Here is a 15,875-nt window from a genome sequence, read left to right on the forward strand (position 1 = left end):
ACCAGGCCAGTCACCCTCTCCTCCCTCACTGGAAAGCAAGCGACAAAAGGCCGGAAGGGCTCTGGGCGTGGGGGAAGGAGACTTAAAGGCAGACGCAGGTGGAGAGGGAGCTGAACATCTCATGGATGCATTCGCTTATCAGATGAGTGGCAAGGGCGCCAAGCACAAGCTCCAAGGGAAATAGCCACAAAGCTGCCCCATCTCTCTCCGAGAGCCGGCGCCCCTGCCCCACGGCCCCAGGTCAGGTGTAGTCTTCCCGAAAGGAAGCAGGTGGGCTGGGAGGCGCGCATCCTGTACTGCGGCGAGGGATGCGAGTCCAGCTTGTAGTAGCTGCGGTGGTGCTGACCGGGGAGGGTGCCCTGGGCTCCGAGAGCCTTTGCCGGCCCCCACCTACCTTTCCAAGTTGGTGGGGGCCGTCGACTGTCTTCCCATCGTCGTCTGGTCCCCAGCTGTAGAGAAAAGCCCAGTGATGAGGCCAGAGCCAGGCGGAGCTGTGCACCCAGAGTCTCCCAGTCTCAGCTCGCCTGCCCCTGGAGCTCTTCCTCTTCTCCCAAGGGCTCCAGTTCAGGACTGCACGATTTTAAGACAAGGTATTCAAGGGGCCAGTCCTTCTCCAGAGTGGAAAAGGCCATGGTTTTCCTTGGAAAGGTCCCCGGTTAGGACTGCCCGATCCTGCCCGAGAAGTCACTTCCCATGTCTCGGGGACCAGGAGACAGCAAAGAGCGGGGCAGAGGACCAGGGTCCCGCCTCCCCTGCTCTGGGCGTCTACCGCCAGGCTTGACAAGGATGTTTTCAATTTTGATGAGTTCTTGGTTCCTGAGCTGGGGAGCTCGCTATTCTTTCTCTAAGTGGAAGCACACCTTGGGGACAACGTGATGGGTTTAAGGGCGGTACAGGAACAGGGCCATCCCTGCCGCTGTGTCCAGCCCAGCACAGCTGTACCTCAAGCTGCAGGTGCACGCGTTCAGGCAGTGGGGGCTGGCACTGCACATTCGGCCCCCTGTGGTTGGAGAGGAAAGCCCACTTCCTCCCACGTGACAACCTGACTACTGGGGTGCCAGGGGCTGAAGCCTGGGGATGTGTATCAATGAGGATAATGGATGACCTGAACCCAACCAGCAGACCCCTGCTGGGCCCTGCCCGAGCCAGCCTGGTGCCCCTCACCTGCAGCTGTAGATGTCATTGATCTGGTAGTGCTTGTTGAACGCCACCGCCTCCATGCTGTCTGTGAGCGGTCCGTCCAGCACCCGGATACCTAGGCATGGGGGTCACCGCAGCCCCTCAGTGATGCTGGTCTACAAGCAGCAGGCCACAGGGGGACAGGGTGGTGAAGCCACATGCGGGAGGCCGACTCTTCCCAGTGGGCTCCTCTACTTCTTCAATTTTTATGCCACGTACATGCGTAACTTGTCTGCAAATACATCTTAACCTAACAAACACTGGAACTTGCGCTTTAATGATCATGAGGTCTGGTGGAGAGTCACAGGCTAGCCTAAGGCAGAATTCCCCTCTTATCTCCACCCATGATCCCATCTAAAACATCTAGTGCTGTCCTTGACACACAAAAGGAGCTCCATAAATGGCACCATTACCACACCTCCTCCTGTGAATGCCAGATTTCGTCCTCTAAAACGGGTCGGGTCACATCCCTGTGACTGTGTAGGGCCAAATGGAGCATTTTCACAGGGTCTTGGACCCTGGAGGTTGCTAGAGCCCTCTGTAGTCTCATTTTCAGGGGGATACTGCCCTCTGCTGGAGTGTAGGAGAAATACAGTCAGCCGATTTGGCCTGAAGGGTTCCTAAGCGCTTACTAGGAAACACCGAGGGCAACTCCATTCATTCCTGGACCTGTGCCCCAACGGACTAGGGCTGGGACACAAAGGGACACAGATCCATCTCAGGGGCAGACGGGGAGGTGGGCAGGAGGTGGGCAGGGCTGCTCAGCTCTGTGGAAGAACAGAGGGCAACCATGACAGCAGGACTGAAGGCTGCAGAGCTGGGGCATGAAGAATCCGAGGAAGCAGCTTGTGGATGAGGGCAATGCAAGCATAGCGGAGCCAAGTGCAAGGAGCTGTGACATAACCATGATCAGAAAAGCGGAGCTGTGGGGCACGGGACTTCCGGCCCACATCACCAGCAATTCCATGTTTGTTTGCCTTAAACACCGGGGCCTGTTGGAAACACCCCTGCACTGAAGCCAATCAATGACCCGCCCTGTCCTTCGATCTGTGCCGTCTGGCATAAGCTGCACTTTGCTTTAGTGTGTGTGTCAAGGGTGGGAAGGAGGCGTTTCAGGAGGAAGTGCTAGTCACCTGCTATGCGGCTGCCGTACGCCACGCCCACTGCACAGAAGCTGTTGTTGGGCACCGCAGCGATCTCTCCCGCACACCGCGTGCCATGGTGGTTGCCATTCTCCACGTCTGGGTGGGGCATGGGGTCGGGGTCATTGGAGTTGAGGTCGTAGCTACCCTCTGGGCTCTGAAATATTGGGGAGGGGTGACATAGGGTCACTCACTGGTCCTAGGGGTTAGGTCCTGGAGCTCAGGGAGAAACAAGAAGTGGGAGTCGGGGATTCCAAGCTGGGGCAGTGGGCCCACGTCTCTGCAAACCACATGGGCCATAAAGACAAAGTCACAGAATGCAGAGGTGAAACACAGAAGTGCCACAGCCAGCTTCTCTCTTGCCTGAAATAGAAATGTGCCCAGGAGATGGCCCCACGGCTTGGTAATCCCAGATGAAAGTGAATTAGGGGACCGATGCTGTGGCGTAATGGGTAAAGCCGCCGCCTGCAGTGCTGGCATCCTATGTGGGCGCCGGTTCAAGTCCCGGCTGCTCCACTTCCAATCCAGCTCTCTGCCATGGCCTGGGAAAGCAGTGGAAGATGGCCCAAGTCCTTGGGCCCCTGCACCCATGTCGGAGACCTGGAAGACACTCCTGGCTCCTGGCTTTGGATCAGTTCAGCTCTGGCCATTGCAGCCATCTGGGGAGTGAACCAGCGGATGGAAGACCTCTCTCTCTCTCTCTCTGATTCTCTTTCTCTTTGTATAACTCTCAGATTCAAATAAATAAATAAACCAGTTAGGGCTGCCCACGGCCGAGCTTTAGAGCGAAGGCAGGTACTCAGAACTTCTGCCAGGAGGGAAGCTGCTGGCAGGGGCCACTCCTCATTCCCCGGGGAGGAACAACAGGAAGCAGGAAGGACCTCTTAGCCTGGGAGCCACCTGCTGCGAATGCTGGCTGGGGGAGAGGGAGTCCAGCCCTCCCCCCAAGCCTTGGGAGGGGCCGAGTGTGGCCACGTCAGGAAGTAGGATGTGGGTGGGGCCAGCTGTTCTGGGCACTTACGTAGTTGGGCGCAATGTCCTGGACGGTGTGCTCCACTCCGTCATCCACCACCACGACTGTCACCCCTCGCCCAGTTACATTGCGTTCCCACACACCCGTCACGTTGATGTCCCTGCCGGGGCTCCGCCGGTTATTCTGTAGAGGAGACGGCAAGGCGGGAGTGCAGCGACACACAGGTGGCCCAGAGAGAGGCAGAATTACAGCCGGCAGCCCCTCTCCCCCCCCGACCCCACTCTCCACCAAAGAGGCGGACAGAGCTTGCAGGCCCACGGGTCTGGGTGGGGACAAAGAGGGGTATGGGGGAGCTTTGCTATCGCCTTGGTCTCCATTGCCTCAGGCTGCAAGGGTGGCTAGGCCAAAAGGCTGCACAGCAGAATCATCGTGCCACTGACGTCACTCGTTATCACTAAGAGAAAAGCGTCACTCGTTATCACGAAGAGAACAGCGTCACTCGTTATCACGAAGAGAACAGCGTGTAAGGGCATGTAAGCTCACTGATCCTAACGATGACTCTATGAGGTAGGGACGTTACAATCCCTTTTACAGATGGAGAAACTGAGAAAGGTTTAGCAGAAGGCAGGAACGGCTTGCCGCAAGGCACCTGCAGAGGGAACGTGGGCCTGGCGGCTTGGCCACAGTGCTCAGGTTTCTAGAGCTGCCTTGCTCCCCGTGGGCGCACAAACCCCTCACACAAAAGGCCACTTATTTCCATAGAATCCATTTATAGTCTTCTAACACACCCTTCTGGGACAGGGTAAATGACCGTTGTAAACTGCATTGCTTAGGAAATGATGACAAGGAAAAACTGCCTGTGCCAGGATCCTTTTGGAAAGTTTATGGAAAGTGGCATTAAAAGGTGTGTGTAGGGCCCAGTGCTGTGGGCATTGATGCTGGCAACCCCTTACTGGGGCACCTGTGTGAATCCTGTCTGCTTTGCTTCTGCTCCATCTTTAATGATGCCTGGGAAAGCAGCAGACGATGGCCCAAGTGCTCAGGTCCCTGCCACTCCTGTGGGAGACCCCACGGGAGTTCAGGCTCTTGGCTTTGGCCTGGCCCAGTCCTGACCATTGCGGCCATTTGGGGAGTGAGCCAGCAGACAGAAAATCTTTTTCTTTCTGTCTCTCCCTCTCTCTGTCACTCTTTCAAATACATTAAATAGATCTTTAAAAAAAAATCCAGCTATCTCTAGGGGCTGGTGGTGTGGCATGACAGGTTAAGCTGCTGCTTCAGAGGCCGGCATCCCATATCAGAGTGCCAGTTTAAGTCCCAGCTCCTTTGCTCCCATCAAGTTCCCTGGGACAGCAGGGAAAGATGGTCCAAACATCTGGGCCCCTGCCACAATGCGGGAGACCTGGATGGAGCTCCTGGCTCCTGGCTTCAGCCTCCAGCCGCTGAAACAATTTGGGGAGTGAACCAAGGGATGGAAGACTTCTTTCTCTCTTTCTATGTGTCTTTTAAATAAATCATTTTTTTAAAGGTTCATCTTGCTATACAGAATTTGGAAATCCATGCAGTTTTCAAGATGCACATTTTCTACAAACTTCCGAAGACCCCTGTATGCGTTCAGTACAGACACGGTTCTCCCCCCAAAAAACTTCTGTCTGTGGTGGATTGAATCTGCGATCGTGGAACTTGCCTACACGAGGGCCGGGTGTACAGGGACGGCAGGGGCTGAGGGCGAACCCCAGCAGCCACGCCTGCAGATGCGCTCCTTCAGGGGAGCGGTGGGGGCAATGGGACAGGGACACAGCCAGAAGCCCCGCCTCCGGAGAAGTGGCCCAGAAAAAACTTTCCCCTGGAAACCGCGGGTCTGGACTCACCAGGTGCCACTGCTGGGGGTACTTGGGGTCGTTGAAGTGGACACTGCGCTTGGTCCGCTTTAGCAGCCTCTGCTCTGAGTGCCAGCGCACATCTTCGTGGCCGGCCAGTGCAGCCTCTGCCCGCTGCCGGACGGCCTCCACCTCCACGGCCTGCCCGTGCCCGGCGGGCTGGACAAAGAGGTAGTGCCCATGGAGCTCCCCGATGCGTCCGGTATTCACGAGGCCTGCTGCCTGCGCCAGGGCGTCTGCCCGCTGTTCCAGGGTCTTCTCCTCCCTCTCATCGGCCCGGCTGTGCAAGTGCACAGCCCAGCTTAGCCCCCCTGGATGCTGGGCCTCAGGCCCACCTGCCCCTGCCAGGCCCATGACCCAGGGGACCAGTAAGAAGAGCCCGGCGAACTCCAGCCAGAGGCAGGTGGGCAAGCCCAGGCGGGCATCCAAGTGTGGCACTCCCCGCCTCCCCTTCGGCATCAGAGCGGCAGGCTGCAGACAAAGAGAAAGGACAGGAAAGACATAGGGGAGCTGGGCTGCAGGATCCGAGAGAGGCGCCCAGTGCCAATGTGCACCCCTGGAAACCTCCACTCTGTGCCTTTTAAATTATTCATCAGCTGGTCCTCCCTTTCTGTTCCCTGTATAGGGCTAAGCCCCTGGGGAGCTAGGCCTGGACTAACCCCCGCGGGTGCCCTCCCACACCCCTACACCAGATGGGCAGGTACCAGGCTGCTCTTCCCCCTGCAGGGACAGCACTCCTGACCTCAGAGCACGGGTCACCCCCAAAACCAGGGGTGCCATCATGACAGTTCTTTAGAAGAGACCCCATGCCTCATTTACGGGGCTCATGGGTCTTCCCCCAGCTGCTCTCAGGGCTGACTCCCCACCCCGGGGCCCCCTCCCTACCTGCACTCTGGGTGAGGTTGAGCTCCTGGGCTGGCTGACCACGGCACACTCATGTTGTGCAAATGCGTATCAGGCATCGCTCACCTTGTGAGTAGTGCTGACTCAGCACAGGCTGCAGACCTGCGGGCCCCAAGAACAGAGAGGGTCCCACCAAACTCAGTGGCGAACCACTGAACTTCAAAAGCAGAGGCTGGCCATGAACGTCAGGAGCAGCGACCAAGGACACTGGCTAATGACCATCAGGGAGCACTTCCAAGGATCTCACACAGGTCGCAGACTGGAACAGCACTGGTACGGGAAGGCGGAGGCAGCACCAAACCTAGAGGCTCTACTTGCTGTCCTATTTATCTGTTCATCGGCAGAGGACTTAACCACAGCCGGCACGCTTTCCGGAAGTCCAGCTGTCGCCTAGCGTCCTGACTGTGCATCTCCAAGGGACACAGGGGACGGAAAAGTGGGCAGGAGGAGGGTGAGCAGGGAAAAGCCAGAGAGAGACAATGAAACTGAACAGATGCACGGGGCAAGCAGGCACTGGGAGAAAAGACCGGGACCAGCTCAGCAACCAGTTCGCAAGTGAGGCTCCAAACCTGGGCTCCCATTGCCGGGTTCAAAAGAACCAGGGAATTCGTCTTAGGAGCGCTCCAAGACACACACACACACACACACACACACACACACGCCGAATTAGAACGGGCACCCAGGCGTGGGGACACAGGTGGCACGCGTGTGCCCCATGGGTGGCTAGCTCTGGATACGAGTCCGCCCTGGGCAGGGTTCGGTCCTCACACACACCCAAACGGATCCCACTCAAAGCACCCCAGAAAAGGGCCCTTAACCCGCGGCTTCCTGGGAACAGAGAATGTACACCTAACATTTCCCTCCAAAACTCTCCACTCCGCATCGCGCTGCTCCTTAGGTTCTCGGGCATAGCCCCTCTCAAGTCACAGCCCCTCTCCCACCCCGGGGCAGCCTCCACGGCGCCGAGCTGCTCGGGGGTCCCCTACCCCTTCTGCAGAAGCCGGCCTTGGACAGCCGGCGTGCGCCTCACCGCATCCCACCGCACATTTCCGGAAGAAGGGGAAACTCGAGCCCTTCCTGTCTGCCGGGGGCCCAGCCGGGCCTCTGGGAAAAGAACTTCCAGTGCCTTCCAAAAGCGGAGCCGAGCCTCCCTCCACCACAGGCCTGTCTTCCCAGCCCCCGGCGGCCAGGGCCGGCGGAGGAGACTGCGGGCGGCCCCGGGTTCAGGAGTCTGCTCCCAAGCCACGGTCCTCCTCGCGGCCACACCTTGCTCCGAGGGGCCGGATCCCCCGGCCCCGGCGACCCCTCCCTCCCCGCCTGGGAACCGGAGACCCCGGGGCCCGGCCCCCTGACCTCCCCCGGCCTCTGCCCCGCCGACCGCCACGGTGCGGCCCCACTGGTGCCCAACTCACCCGCCTGCCCGGCCGCAGCTGCTGCCGCCGCCTCCCCGCGGAAACTCGCGGCTTCCCGGGAGCCGGAGGAGTCGGTGACAGCCGCATCACTTCCGCCCGGCGCCGCAGCCAATCCGCGGCCGGTGCCGCCGGCCCGCCCGCGACCCCGGGCCCGCGCCCCCGGCGCTCGGGCCGGCTCCCGCCGCGGCCTCCGCGGGTGCAGGCCGGGCGGGGTGGGCGGGCCCCGCTCCCGGGACTCCCGCGTCCCGAGTCCTCGGGGGCATCTTCAACAGGGTCCCTCTCCAGAGGCGGCTTCTTTTGCATGGCGTCCACTGGAGAGGGCATCTCGGTTCCGATCTTTAAAAAGCACCTCATGGCTCTGCTCCCTCTGATGCCGTGGCCCTGACTGTCCCTATTACTTCCCCGCAGCGGCTGCTGCCTCCACCACGGGTCGCCTGCTTTCTTGGCGCCCGCATCTCCCGTCCTCTCAGCGCCTCGGGCGAGACCACGCGTACCTCTGGGGTCTTACCGCAGCATCCCCGCGCCCCGGGCGGTGCCGGCTCTCGCCGCCAGAGGGCGCCGTCGGGGGCGGCGCGGCGCTCCGGCGGCCTCTCCTTTCGCGGCCTGAGCCTCGCCCCCTCCGCTCGCGCCGCCGGAAGTGGGAGGTGTCGCGCGCGGGCCGGCGCTCGACCCCTCCCCCCGTGGCTCGGCCGCCCCCTCCCCCCGCTCCGCCCGCTCAGGTGCGTCCCGTCCCTCCCCCCTGCTTTTCTCCTGGGGGCGCGGCGCGGGAGGTGTGTGCGGGGCGGGCGCGCGGGAGGGGACGGCGAGGCCGGGACGCGGGCGGGGGTCCGGGGCCGAGGTGGGGGGCGTGGAGGGTGCCGTGAGGACGGAGTCGGGGGTCCTCGGCCTAGAAGTGGGACGGGGCTGGCCGTGGGGTGGGGGCCCGAGGGGGGGAGGTGTAGGGGGCTGCGGCCGGCCGCGCGGTCCCTGTGGAGGCTGGCTGTGACCGCCGGGGCTGCTTCCCCCCATTGTCCGCTCTCCGTCCGTGCGCCGTTCTCCCCCGGGGACGCGCCGCCGCCTCGCCGGTGGTGGCCGCCGGGTCGCGGGAGCCCCTCGGGCCCCGCGCCCGTGCGCCCGCGCGCCCGCAGCCCCCCGGCCCCGGTGCCGCGGACTTGGCGTGTGTGCCCCATTGCCCCACTCCGGAGACACCCCCCACCCCGACCCTGCGCACTGTTGGAGTCAGGATGTGTGCACTTGAGGAAGCAGTCATGGCGATTTGGGGCCCGTTTTTCTCGCGGGCGCTTTGTAGCAAGAGGAAAACTGAGACACAGCGGGTGTCTGGACTGTGGCTGAAGTGTTGACACGGCTCTGTCGCCATAGCTGCCCTGCGCGCTCGTCAGTGGCAGGGGTCCGCCGGCGATGCTGTTAGAATGGAAACTGACAGTACTTCGCCCGCCTGCCTCCCCAGAGACGTTTTCCTCACTGTAGAAGGCCGTGAGTTTGTGCTGCATCGCAAAGGATGACCTTTAGATTAAAAAAAAAAAAGAAAGAAAAAGCATCGGCAGGTTGCCTTACTTCTGTTGCTGTGTTGCTCAGCTTCTGTTTTGGTGCTAGGGTAGCCCAGGTCTCATACTTCTGTTGCACCGCTGTAGCGACTGAAAGATGGTTTTGTTTTCTGGCTAAGACTTTCCCCTCTGGGAGGAACACACGGACCCAGGCAGCTAGGCACTGGGATCGCCCGGGATTGCACTCCTTGTTCTCACACACAGACACCTGCAGAAAACTTACATGAACGGAGATGGAACAGCCACCAGGCGATTTAAAAACCTAAGGGACTGTTGATACCAGGCCAGAAGGATCACATCTTTTAGAAGTGGTAGTGGGCAAGGTCAGTGGAAGATTCGCAGACTGTATTTTAGATGAGTGCATTTGGGCCAGGATGCAAGGGGAAGGCTTGCACAGACGGTTGGATGATGGTGACGCCTGAGGCTTGATGCTGCGCCTACTGCGTACAGTGGCTCTCAATACCCCGCTGGAGGATACTAGAGTGTTTTCTTCTGCAGCCCAACTTTTTCCTGGTGTTTCTTTCAGTCTTGCTTGCAGATTCAGAGTGGGGGGAAAGATACATTTGTTTTCACCTCTTGAAAACTCTCCTTTGTTTCCCAATACGCAGAGCGTGATGGCGGCGCCCGAGGTCGCTGGCGTTGCGGCCAATGCCCCCGAACCTCCAGAATCCTCCTCTAGTTTGTGTGCTTCCCAATCAGAAGCAGGCCTGCCAGATGGCCTAAGGTAAATGTGTGGTTCTTGAAGCCTGGTTTGGGTAAAGTGCTGTAGAGGTGGGGGTCTCTGTAGCTCTAATGCCGCTGCACTAGCTGAAGCTTTTTTTAAGGTAGGGGTCATCTGATCTGTCTCTGTGTTTCTGGAATCCAGCACAGCACCTGCCACTCACAGGCATGCTAAATACTGAATGATTAGAATACAGGGTGTCAGACATCCTAAATGCAAATATTTTCCCCATCCTCCATGTATATATATATATATATATATATATATATATATATATTTTAAGATTTATTTATTTGAAAGGCAGAGTTACAGAGAGGCAGAGGCAGATCTTCCATCTGCTGGTTCACTCCCCAGATGGCCACAACAGCTGGAGCTGGGCCAATCTGAAGCCAGGAGCCGGGAGCTTCTTCCGGGTCTCCCACACGGGTGCAGGGGCCCAAGTTCTTGGGCCATCTTCTACTGCTTTCCCAGGCCATAGCAGAGAGCTGGACTGGAAGAGGAGCAGCCAGGACTCGAACCAGCGCCCATATGGGATACTGGCACTGCAGGCGGCAGCCTTTCCCACTATGCCACAGTGCTGAACCCTGCATGCTCTTTTAACTGTGTGTTTATATATCATATACATAGAAACGTGGTTACATGTGTAGTATGCATGCATAAACACATACACATATGTGTATGTTTCTACGTAGATGTCTTTGTTAATATAGCCTGCTGCTTTATGTATACATTTTACCTCCCATCTATACGCTTAAGGGCAGGAATTGTGATTACCCAACTCTGCATGTTACTAATACATGTGGATAATACATTGTTATATATAATACTGAAACAAGTTGACTATACAAGGAATCTTCAAAAAGTTAATGGAAAATGCATATTTTGAAAAATACATGGATTTCAAAATTTTTTACATCAAAATAAATGTCCTTTAATTCTACATTCCACAAACTTTTTATTGTTACATTTATTTACTGTTTATGAGTAGTTATAGAAAGAGCACTTCTACTCCTTGTCTACTCCCCACATGCATGCATGTCTTCAGCCAGGTATCAAAGCCAGGGGCTGAAGCCAGGAGCTGGGAACTCAATCCAGGTCTCATCTGGGTGGCAGGAACCCAGCTACTTGGGCTATCACCGCTGCCTCCCAGGGTCTGCGTTAACGGGAAGCTAACTAGAGCTAGATATCATCAGGCACTGCAGTGTGGGTGTCAGTCATCTTACATCTCCATTAACTTTATTTATTTTTTAAAGATTTATTTATTTTTATTTGAAAGGCAGAGTTACAGAGAGGCAGAGGGAGAGAGGTCTTCCATCCACTGGTTCACTCCCCAAATGGCCGCAACAGGTGGAGCTGGGCTGATCCGAAGTCAGGAGCCAGGAGCTTCTTCCAGGTCTCCCGTATGGGTGCAGGGACCCAAGCACTTGGGCCATCATCTTCCACTACTTTCTGATCCAGAGAGCTGGATCAGAAGTGGAGCAGCTGGGACACAAACTGGCCCCCATTTGGGATGCTGGCACTGCAGGTGATGGCTTTACCTGCTAAGCCACAGCACCAGCCCCGAGCTTTATTTTTTCAAAGATTTTAAAAATTTTTTAAATTTATTTGAAAGACAGAGTTACAGAGAGAGAAGGAGACAGAAAGAGTATTTTTTTTTTTTTTTTTGAGAGAGAGAAAGTCTGTTCATCTGCCAAAACCCCACCCAGGTCTCTCACATGGGTGGCAGGGACCCAAGTACCTGGAGTATCTTCTGCTTTCCCAGGTGCAATAGCAGGAAACTGGATAGGAAGTGGGGCAGGCAGGACTCAAACCAGTGCTTATATGGATTGTCAGTATTACAGGCAGCAACTTAACTCACTTTTTTTTTTATATATATATATATTTTTTTTTTTTTTTGACAGGCAGAGTAGATAGTGAGAGAGAGAGATGGAGAGAAAGGTTTTCCTTTGCCGTTGGTTCACCCTCCAATGGCTGCCACGGCTGGCGCACCGCGCTGATCCGAAGGCAGGAGCCAGGTGCTTCTCCTGGTCTCCCATGGGGGGAAGGGCCCAAGCCCTTGGGCCATCCTCCACTGCACTCCGGGCCACAGCAGAGAGCTGGCCTGGAAGAGGGGCAACCAGGACAGAATCCGGTGCTCCGACTGGGACTAGAACCCGGTGTGCCGGTGCCGCTAGGTGGAGAATTAGCCTATTGAGCCGCGGCGCTGGCCTTATTTTATATATTTTTAAAGATTTATTTATTTGGGAAGCAGAGTGACAGAGAATGGGAGAGATCTGCTGGTTCACTTCTCAGATGTCTATAACATCTGGGGCTGGGCTAGACCCAAGCCTGGGAGGTAGGGCAGGTGCTATTGAGGACAGAAAGATGTGTTGACTTTAATTCTCAGCAAATGCTAGTTTGTGATGTAAGAGAGGGTCAGTTGAAAAAGTCAGTTAAAAGGGGGAGATGGCAAAGGAATTTCACATAGGCTTAATGTTTGGGCTTAAGACTTACCATTAGGAATGTTCATGTCATCATAAATCAGTTTTAAAGATCTCTTTAAAAAGCAGTACCTTACAGAGTGTTTGACCCAGCAGGTGAGCCGCTGACTGGGATACCCATGTCCCATTATCTCAGTCCTGGCTCTCCTGTCAATCCCAGCTTCCTGCTAACGGCACCCTGTGAGGCAGCAAGTGGCAGCTCTAGTAGCTGTGATCTTGCCACCTGCACAGGAGGGCTGGACTGTCTGCATCCAGACACTTGAAGTGAGCAGGCTGTGCTCTGGAAAACTGTCAAAGAACCTAAAAGTGATTCTGGTCAAAGACACATGTAATGAGGTTGAATCAAAGTGTGTTTTGTGAAACATGAGAGTAGAATCAATATTTCTAGGTTATTGTCTTATGTACTAAAATATGTGTAAAATAGTGCATGCAACTGAATATTCTAACTAGCGTTAGGTTGTTGCATCTATGTTCATATTGTCCCTCAACCTCTTTTTGGATCTTCAGAGTCATTTCTGTTTGTGCGTTTTCTGTAGACTGTCTCCAGAACCCAGGTTCTACGCCGCCTAGCATTACTGCTTACAGATGGGTAGAAATCATTGGTTGGAAATTAAGTTTTTCTTCATTCTGTTAATGGGGATGATTTATTTAGCCTAGTTTTGTTTTTCTAATGGTTTGTTGATAGTGTTATGTACCAAATCCTCTGAAAGACTGAGTGAAGAGAGAAACTTTTTATTTTATGTTTTTGATAGCCCCAAAGATCCTGCACAGAAGCAGAAGAACTCGCCTCTGTCGAGTGTAAGTAGCCAAACGCTAACCAAGGAGAATAACAGAAATGTCCATTTGGAACACCCAGAGCAGAATCCTGGTTCATCAGCGGGTGACACTCCAGCAGCGCACCAGGAAGTTGTAGGAGAAAACTTGATAGCCACAGCCATTTGTCTTTCTGGCAGTGGGTCTCAGTCTGATATGAAGGACTTGGCCAGCACAGCAGGCGAGGAGGGGGACACGAGCCTCCAGGAGAGCCTCCGTCCAGTCACTCCATCCCATAAGGCAGGGTGCCGTACAAAGCAGCCTGCCTCCGAGAATGGCCCTGAAGAGAAGTCCCCACAAGCCTCCATCCAAAAGGAAGGGAGCAGGGACACAGGCTTGGATTTCCGACCTGTGGTGCCTCCCGCAAATGGGGTTGAAGGAGTCAGAGTGGATCAGGATGATGATCAGGATAGCTCTTCCTTGAAGCTTTCTCAGAACATTGCTGTACAGGTCAAGTATCAAGTTTCTACTATTAAAATGGAATTTGGGGGGTGGTTTGAGGGTAGGAAACATCCCTTCGTGTTTGGTAAACTACACTGTCTCAGGATTCTTTGCTAGCAACTGTCATACTGTTTTCACACGGTGCCATGCAGTGAGTTCATTCTGGTGCTCAGTAAATAAGCCAATGCCAGCGTCGAATCTTACGGCCAGTGGGAATTTTATGACCTACGTGTGATCTCTTTGGCTGAGGAACTGATGAGCACAGGTCACGAGCATTCATATTTCCCATCTTTGTCCTTGCAGGAGGAATCCTTGTTAATTCTCTGACCTACATCTTACGAAGTACAGTGTATCCTGCCTTCTAGTGACTGGTGTGCTTTGTCGTAGGAGGAAGTATGGGCACGATAGGTTGTAGGGGCAAAATTGTCATCTCAGAGTGGAGACTTTCTCTCAGTCAGCTGCTGAGCCTTGTTCAGCTTATTTTCTGGGACAAATGATTATTGTCATGTGGATGCTGGTGTCCGTTTGCCAGAACTACATTGTTTTTCTTTCTATGAGCTAATGGGGGAAAGCGCAAAACATTTGTTTCTTAGTTGCCTGTGGCAGATTTCTAGGTGGAATCCTAGAATAAGTACCTTTCTTAAAATGTCTTGGAACAGTTCTAAATACGATTGTTTCTTCCTTTACAGACTGACTTTAAGACAGCTGATTCAGAGGTAAACACAGATCAAGATATTGAAAAGAATCTGGTAAGCATTTAAGCTGTCATTGTTGTTAAAGGAAACCATTAAAGCAGATATAGAGCCATGTCATTTCAATTGGAAAAGATGGAGGAATCCTCTTTATAAAATTCCTGACAGCTAACTTCTACTTGATCACTTCAGACATGGGAAGCTTTCTATCTATTGCATTTTAGTTCTCATTTTGAGGTGAGAATGGAACCTTTTATTTGAAAGGCAGAATTACAAAGAGAAAGAAATCTTCCATCCACTGATTCCCTACCCAAATGGCTGTAGTGGTCAGAGCTGGTCCAGGCTGAAGGCAGGAGTCTGGAACTCCATCTGCGTCTGCCTAATGGGTGTCAGGGTCCCAAGCACTTGGGTTATCTTCCATTGCTTCCCCAGGCATATTAGCGGGAACCAGATCAAAAAGTGGAGCTGCCAAGACTTGAATTGTTGTCCATAAGGGATGCTGGCATCGGCAGGCTGCAGTTTAACCTGCTGTGCCACAACGCTGGCCCCATGTAAGCTCTTGATACAATTCTCTCTAAGGATTTCTGGAGTAAATTTAATCTCTCATTAGTCCTATGTATATTTTAAGATTTTTTTATGCTTCTTCCTCGTACTCCTTTTTTTTAAAGATTTATTTTATTTATTTGAAAGATGAAATTACATAGAGAGGCAGAGTCAGAGAGAGAGATGTCTTTCTTCTGATGGCTCACTCCCCAAATGGCCACAACGGCCAGAGCTGAGCTGATCTGAAGCCAGGAACCAGGAGCTTCTTCCGGGTTTCCCATTTAGGTACAGGGGCCCAAGCCCTTGGGCCATCTTCTGCTGCTTTCCCAGGCCATAGCAGAGAGCTGGATTGCAATTGGCGCACCTGGGACTTCAATCGGCATCCATATGGGATGCTGGTGCTGCAGGCCGGGGCTTTAACCCACTGCTCTATAGTGCTAGTCCCCCTCATATTCCTCAAGTCCAGACCTCTCCAGGCACAATGTCCCTACATGTTTTTAGCATTCTTATTTTCTAAGTATACTTTTTCAGTATTTTATCATCATCATCTTGCTTTTACCTAGGCATGCTTCATTTTGGAAGTCTTTCTTTTAAAAAGTGATCTTGAGAGCCAAATGTAATAGCCCAGATACAGTATGATTAGTTCATAATACAGTGGGTTTCTCAGTCTCTTTTTTAATTTATTTTTTTATTTTTTGACAGGCAGAGTTAGACAATGAGAGAGAGAGACAGAAAGAAAGGTCTTCTGTTGATTCACTCCACTAATGGCCACTACGGCTGGCGCTGCGCCGATCCAAAGCCAGGAGCTGGGTACTTCCTCCTGGTCTCCCATGTGAGTGCAGGGCCCAAGCACTTGGGCCATCCTCCACTGCACTCCTGGGCCACAGCAGAGAGCTGGACTGGAAGAGGAGCAACCGGGACAGAATCCGGCGCCCCGACCGGGACTAGAACCCGGGGTACTGGCACCGCAGGTGGAGGATTAGCCAAGTGAGCCACGGCGCCGGCTCTCAGTCTCTCATTCTAGACCCCGTTTCTTAAAAGTGTGCGTTGACTTATTTTGGCAGTTTGTTATGGTGGTGAGTTTTCAGTCAAGCCCCATCAAATACTTTCCTCACATGTTGCTGACTTGTATCTTTCCATTTTCATTCATGTGTT

General features: G+C 54.4%; 2 protein-coding genes across 17 annotated transcripts in view; one reads left to right on the forward strand and one right to left on the reverse strand.

Moving 5' to 3' along the window:
* PCSK7 (proprotein convertase subtilisin/kexin type 7) overlaps nt 1–7,622 on the reverse strand; it is a 25,158-nt gene extending 17,536 nt beyond the window's left edge. For all 5 annotated transcript variants that reach the window (XR_016220498.1, XR_016220502.1, XR_016220496.1 and 2 more), the window contains exons 1-7: nt 7,487–7,622; nt 6,057–6,176; nt 5,163–5,642; nt 3,343–3,477; nt 2,313–2,478; nt 1,165–1,255; nt 395–449 (exon numbers count right to left, since the gene is read on the reverse strand). Coding sequence is in view for 2 of the 5 variants with exons in the window: in XM_008260846.5 (XP_008259068.1) it covers nt 395–449; nt 1,165–1,255; nt 2,313–2,478; nt 3,343–3,477; nt 5,163–5,630 (915 nt within the window). In the remaining 3 variants the exon portion in view is untranslated. The remainder of the gene's footprint in view (nt 1–394; nt 450–1,164; nt 1,256–2,312; nt 2,479–3,342; nt 3,478–5,162; nt 5,643–6,056; nt 6,177–7,486) is intronic.
* Nucleotides 7,623–7,935: 313 nt separating this feature from the next.
* RNF214 (ring finger protein 214) overlaps nt 7,936–15,875 on the forward strand; it is a 47,318-nt gene continuing 39,378 nt past the window's right edge. For 4 of the 12 annotated variants that reach the window (XR_016220536.1, XR_016220539.1, XM_051848922.3 and 1 more), the window contains exons 1-4: nt 8,170–8,256; nt 9,639–9,754; nt 12,984–13,494; nt 14,175–14,234. Coding sequence is in view for 10 of the 12 variants with exons in the window: in XM_051848922.3 (XP_051704882.1) it covers nt 9,645–9,754; nt 12,984–13,494; nt 14,175–14,234 (681 nt within the window). In the remaining 2 variants the exon portion in view is untranslated. Of the gene's footprint in view, nt 8,257–8,672; nt 9,354–9,638; nt 9,755–12,983; nt 13,495–14,174; nt 14,235–15,875 lie in introns of those variants that run through there. The other 8 variants (XM_051848941.3, XM_051848947.3, XM_070078728.2 and 5 more) reach the window with 6 other exon arrangements.

This window comes from Oryctolagus cuniculus, chromosome 1 (genome assembly GCF_051225735.1).
Source record: "Oryctolagus cuniculus isolate XC-2025 breed Fujian yellow rabbit chromosome 1, ASM5122573v1, whole genome shotgun sequence".
NCBI classification, from domain to species: Eukaryota; Metazoa; Chordata; class Mammalia; order Lagomorpha; family Leporidae; genus Oryctolagus; species Oryctolagus cuniculus.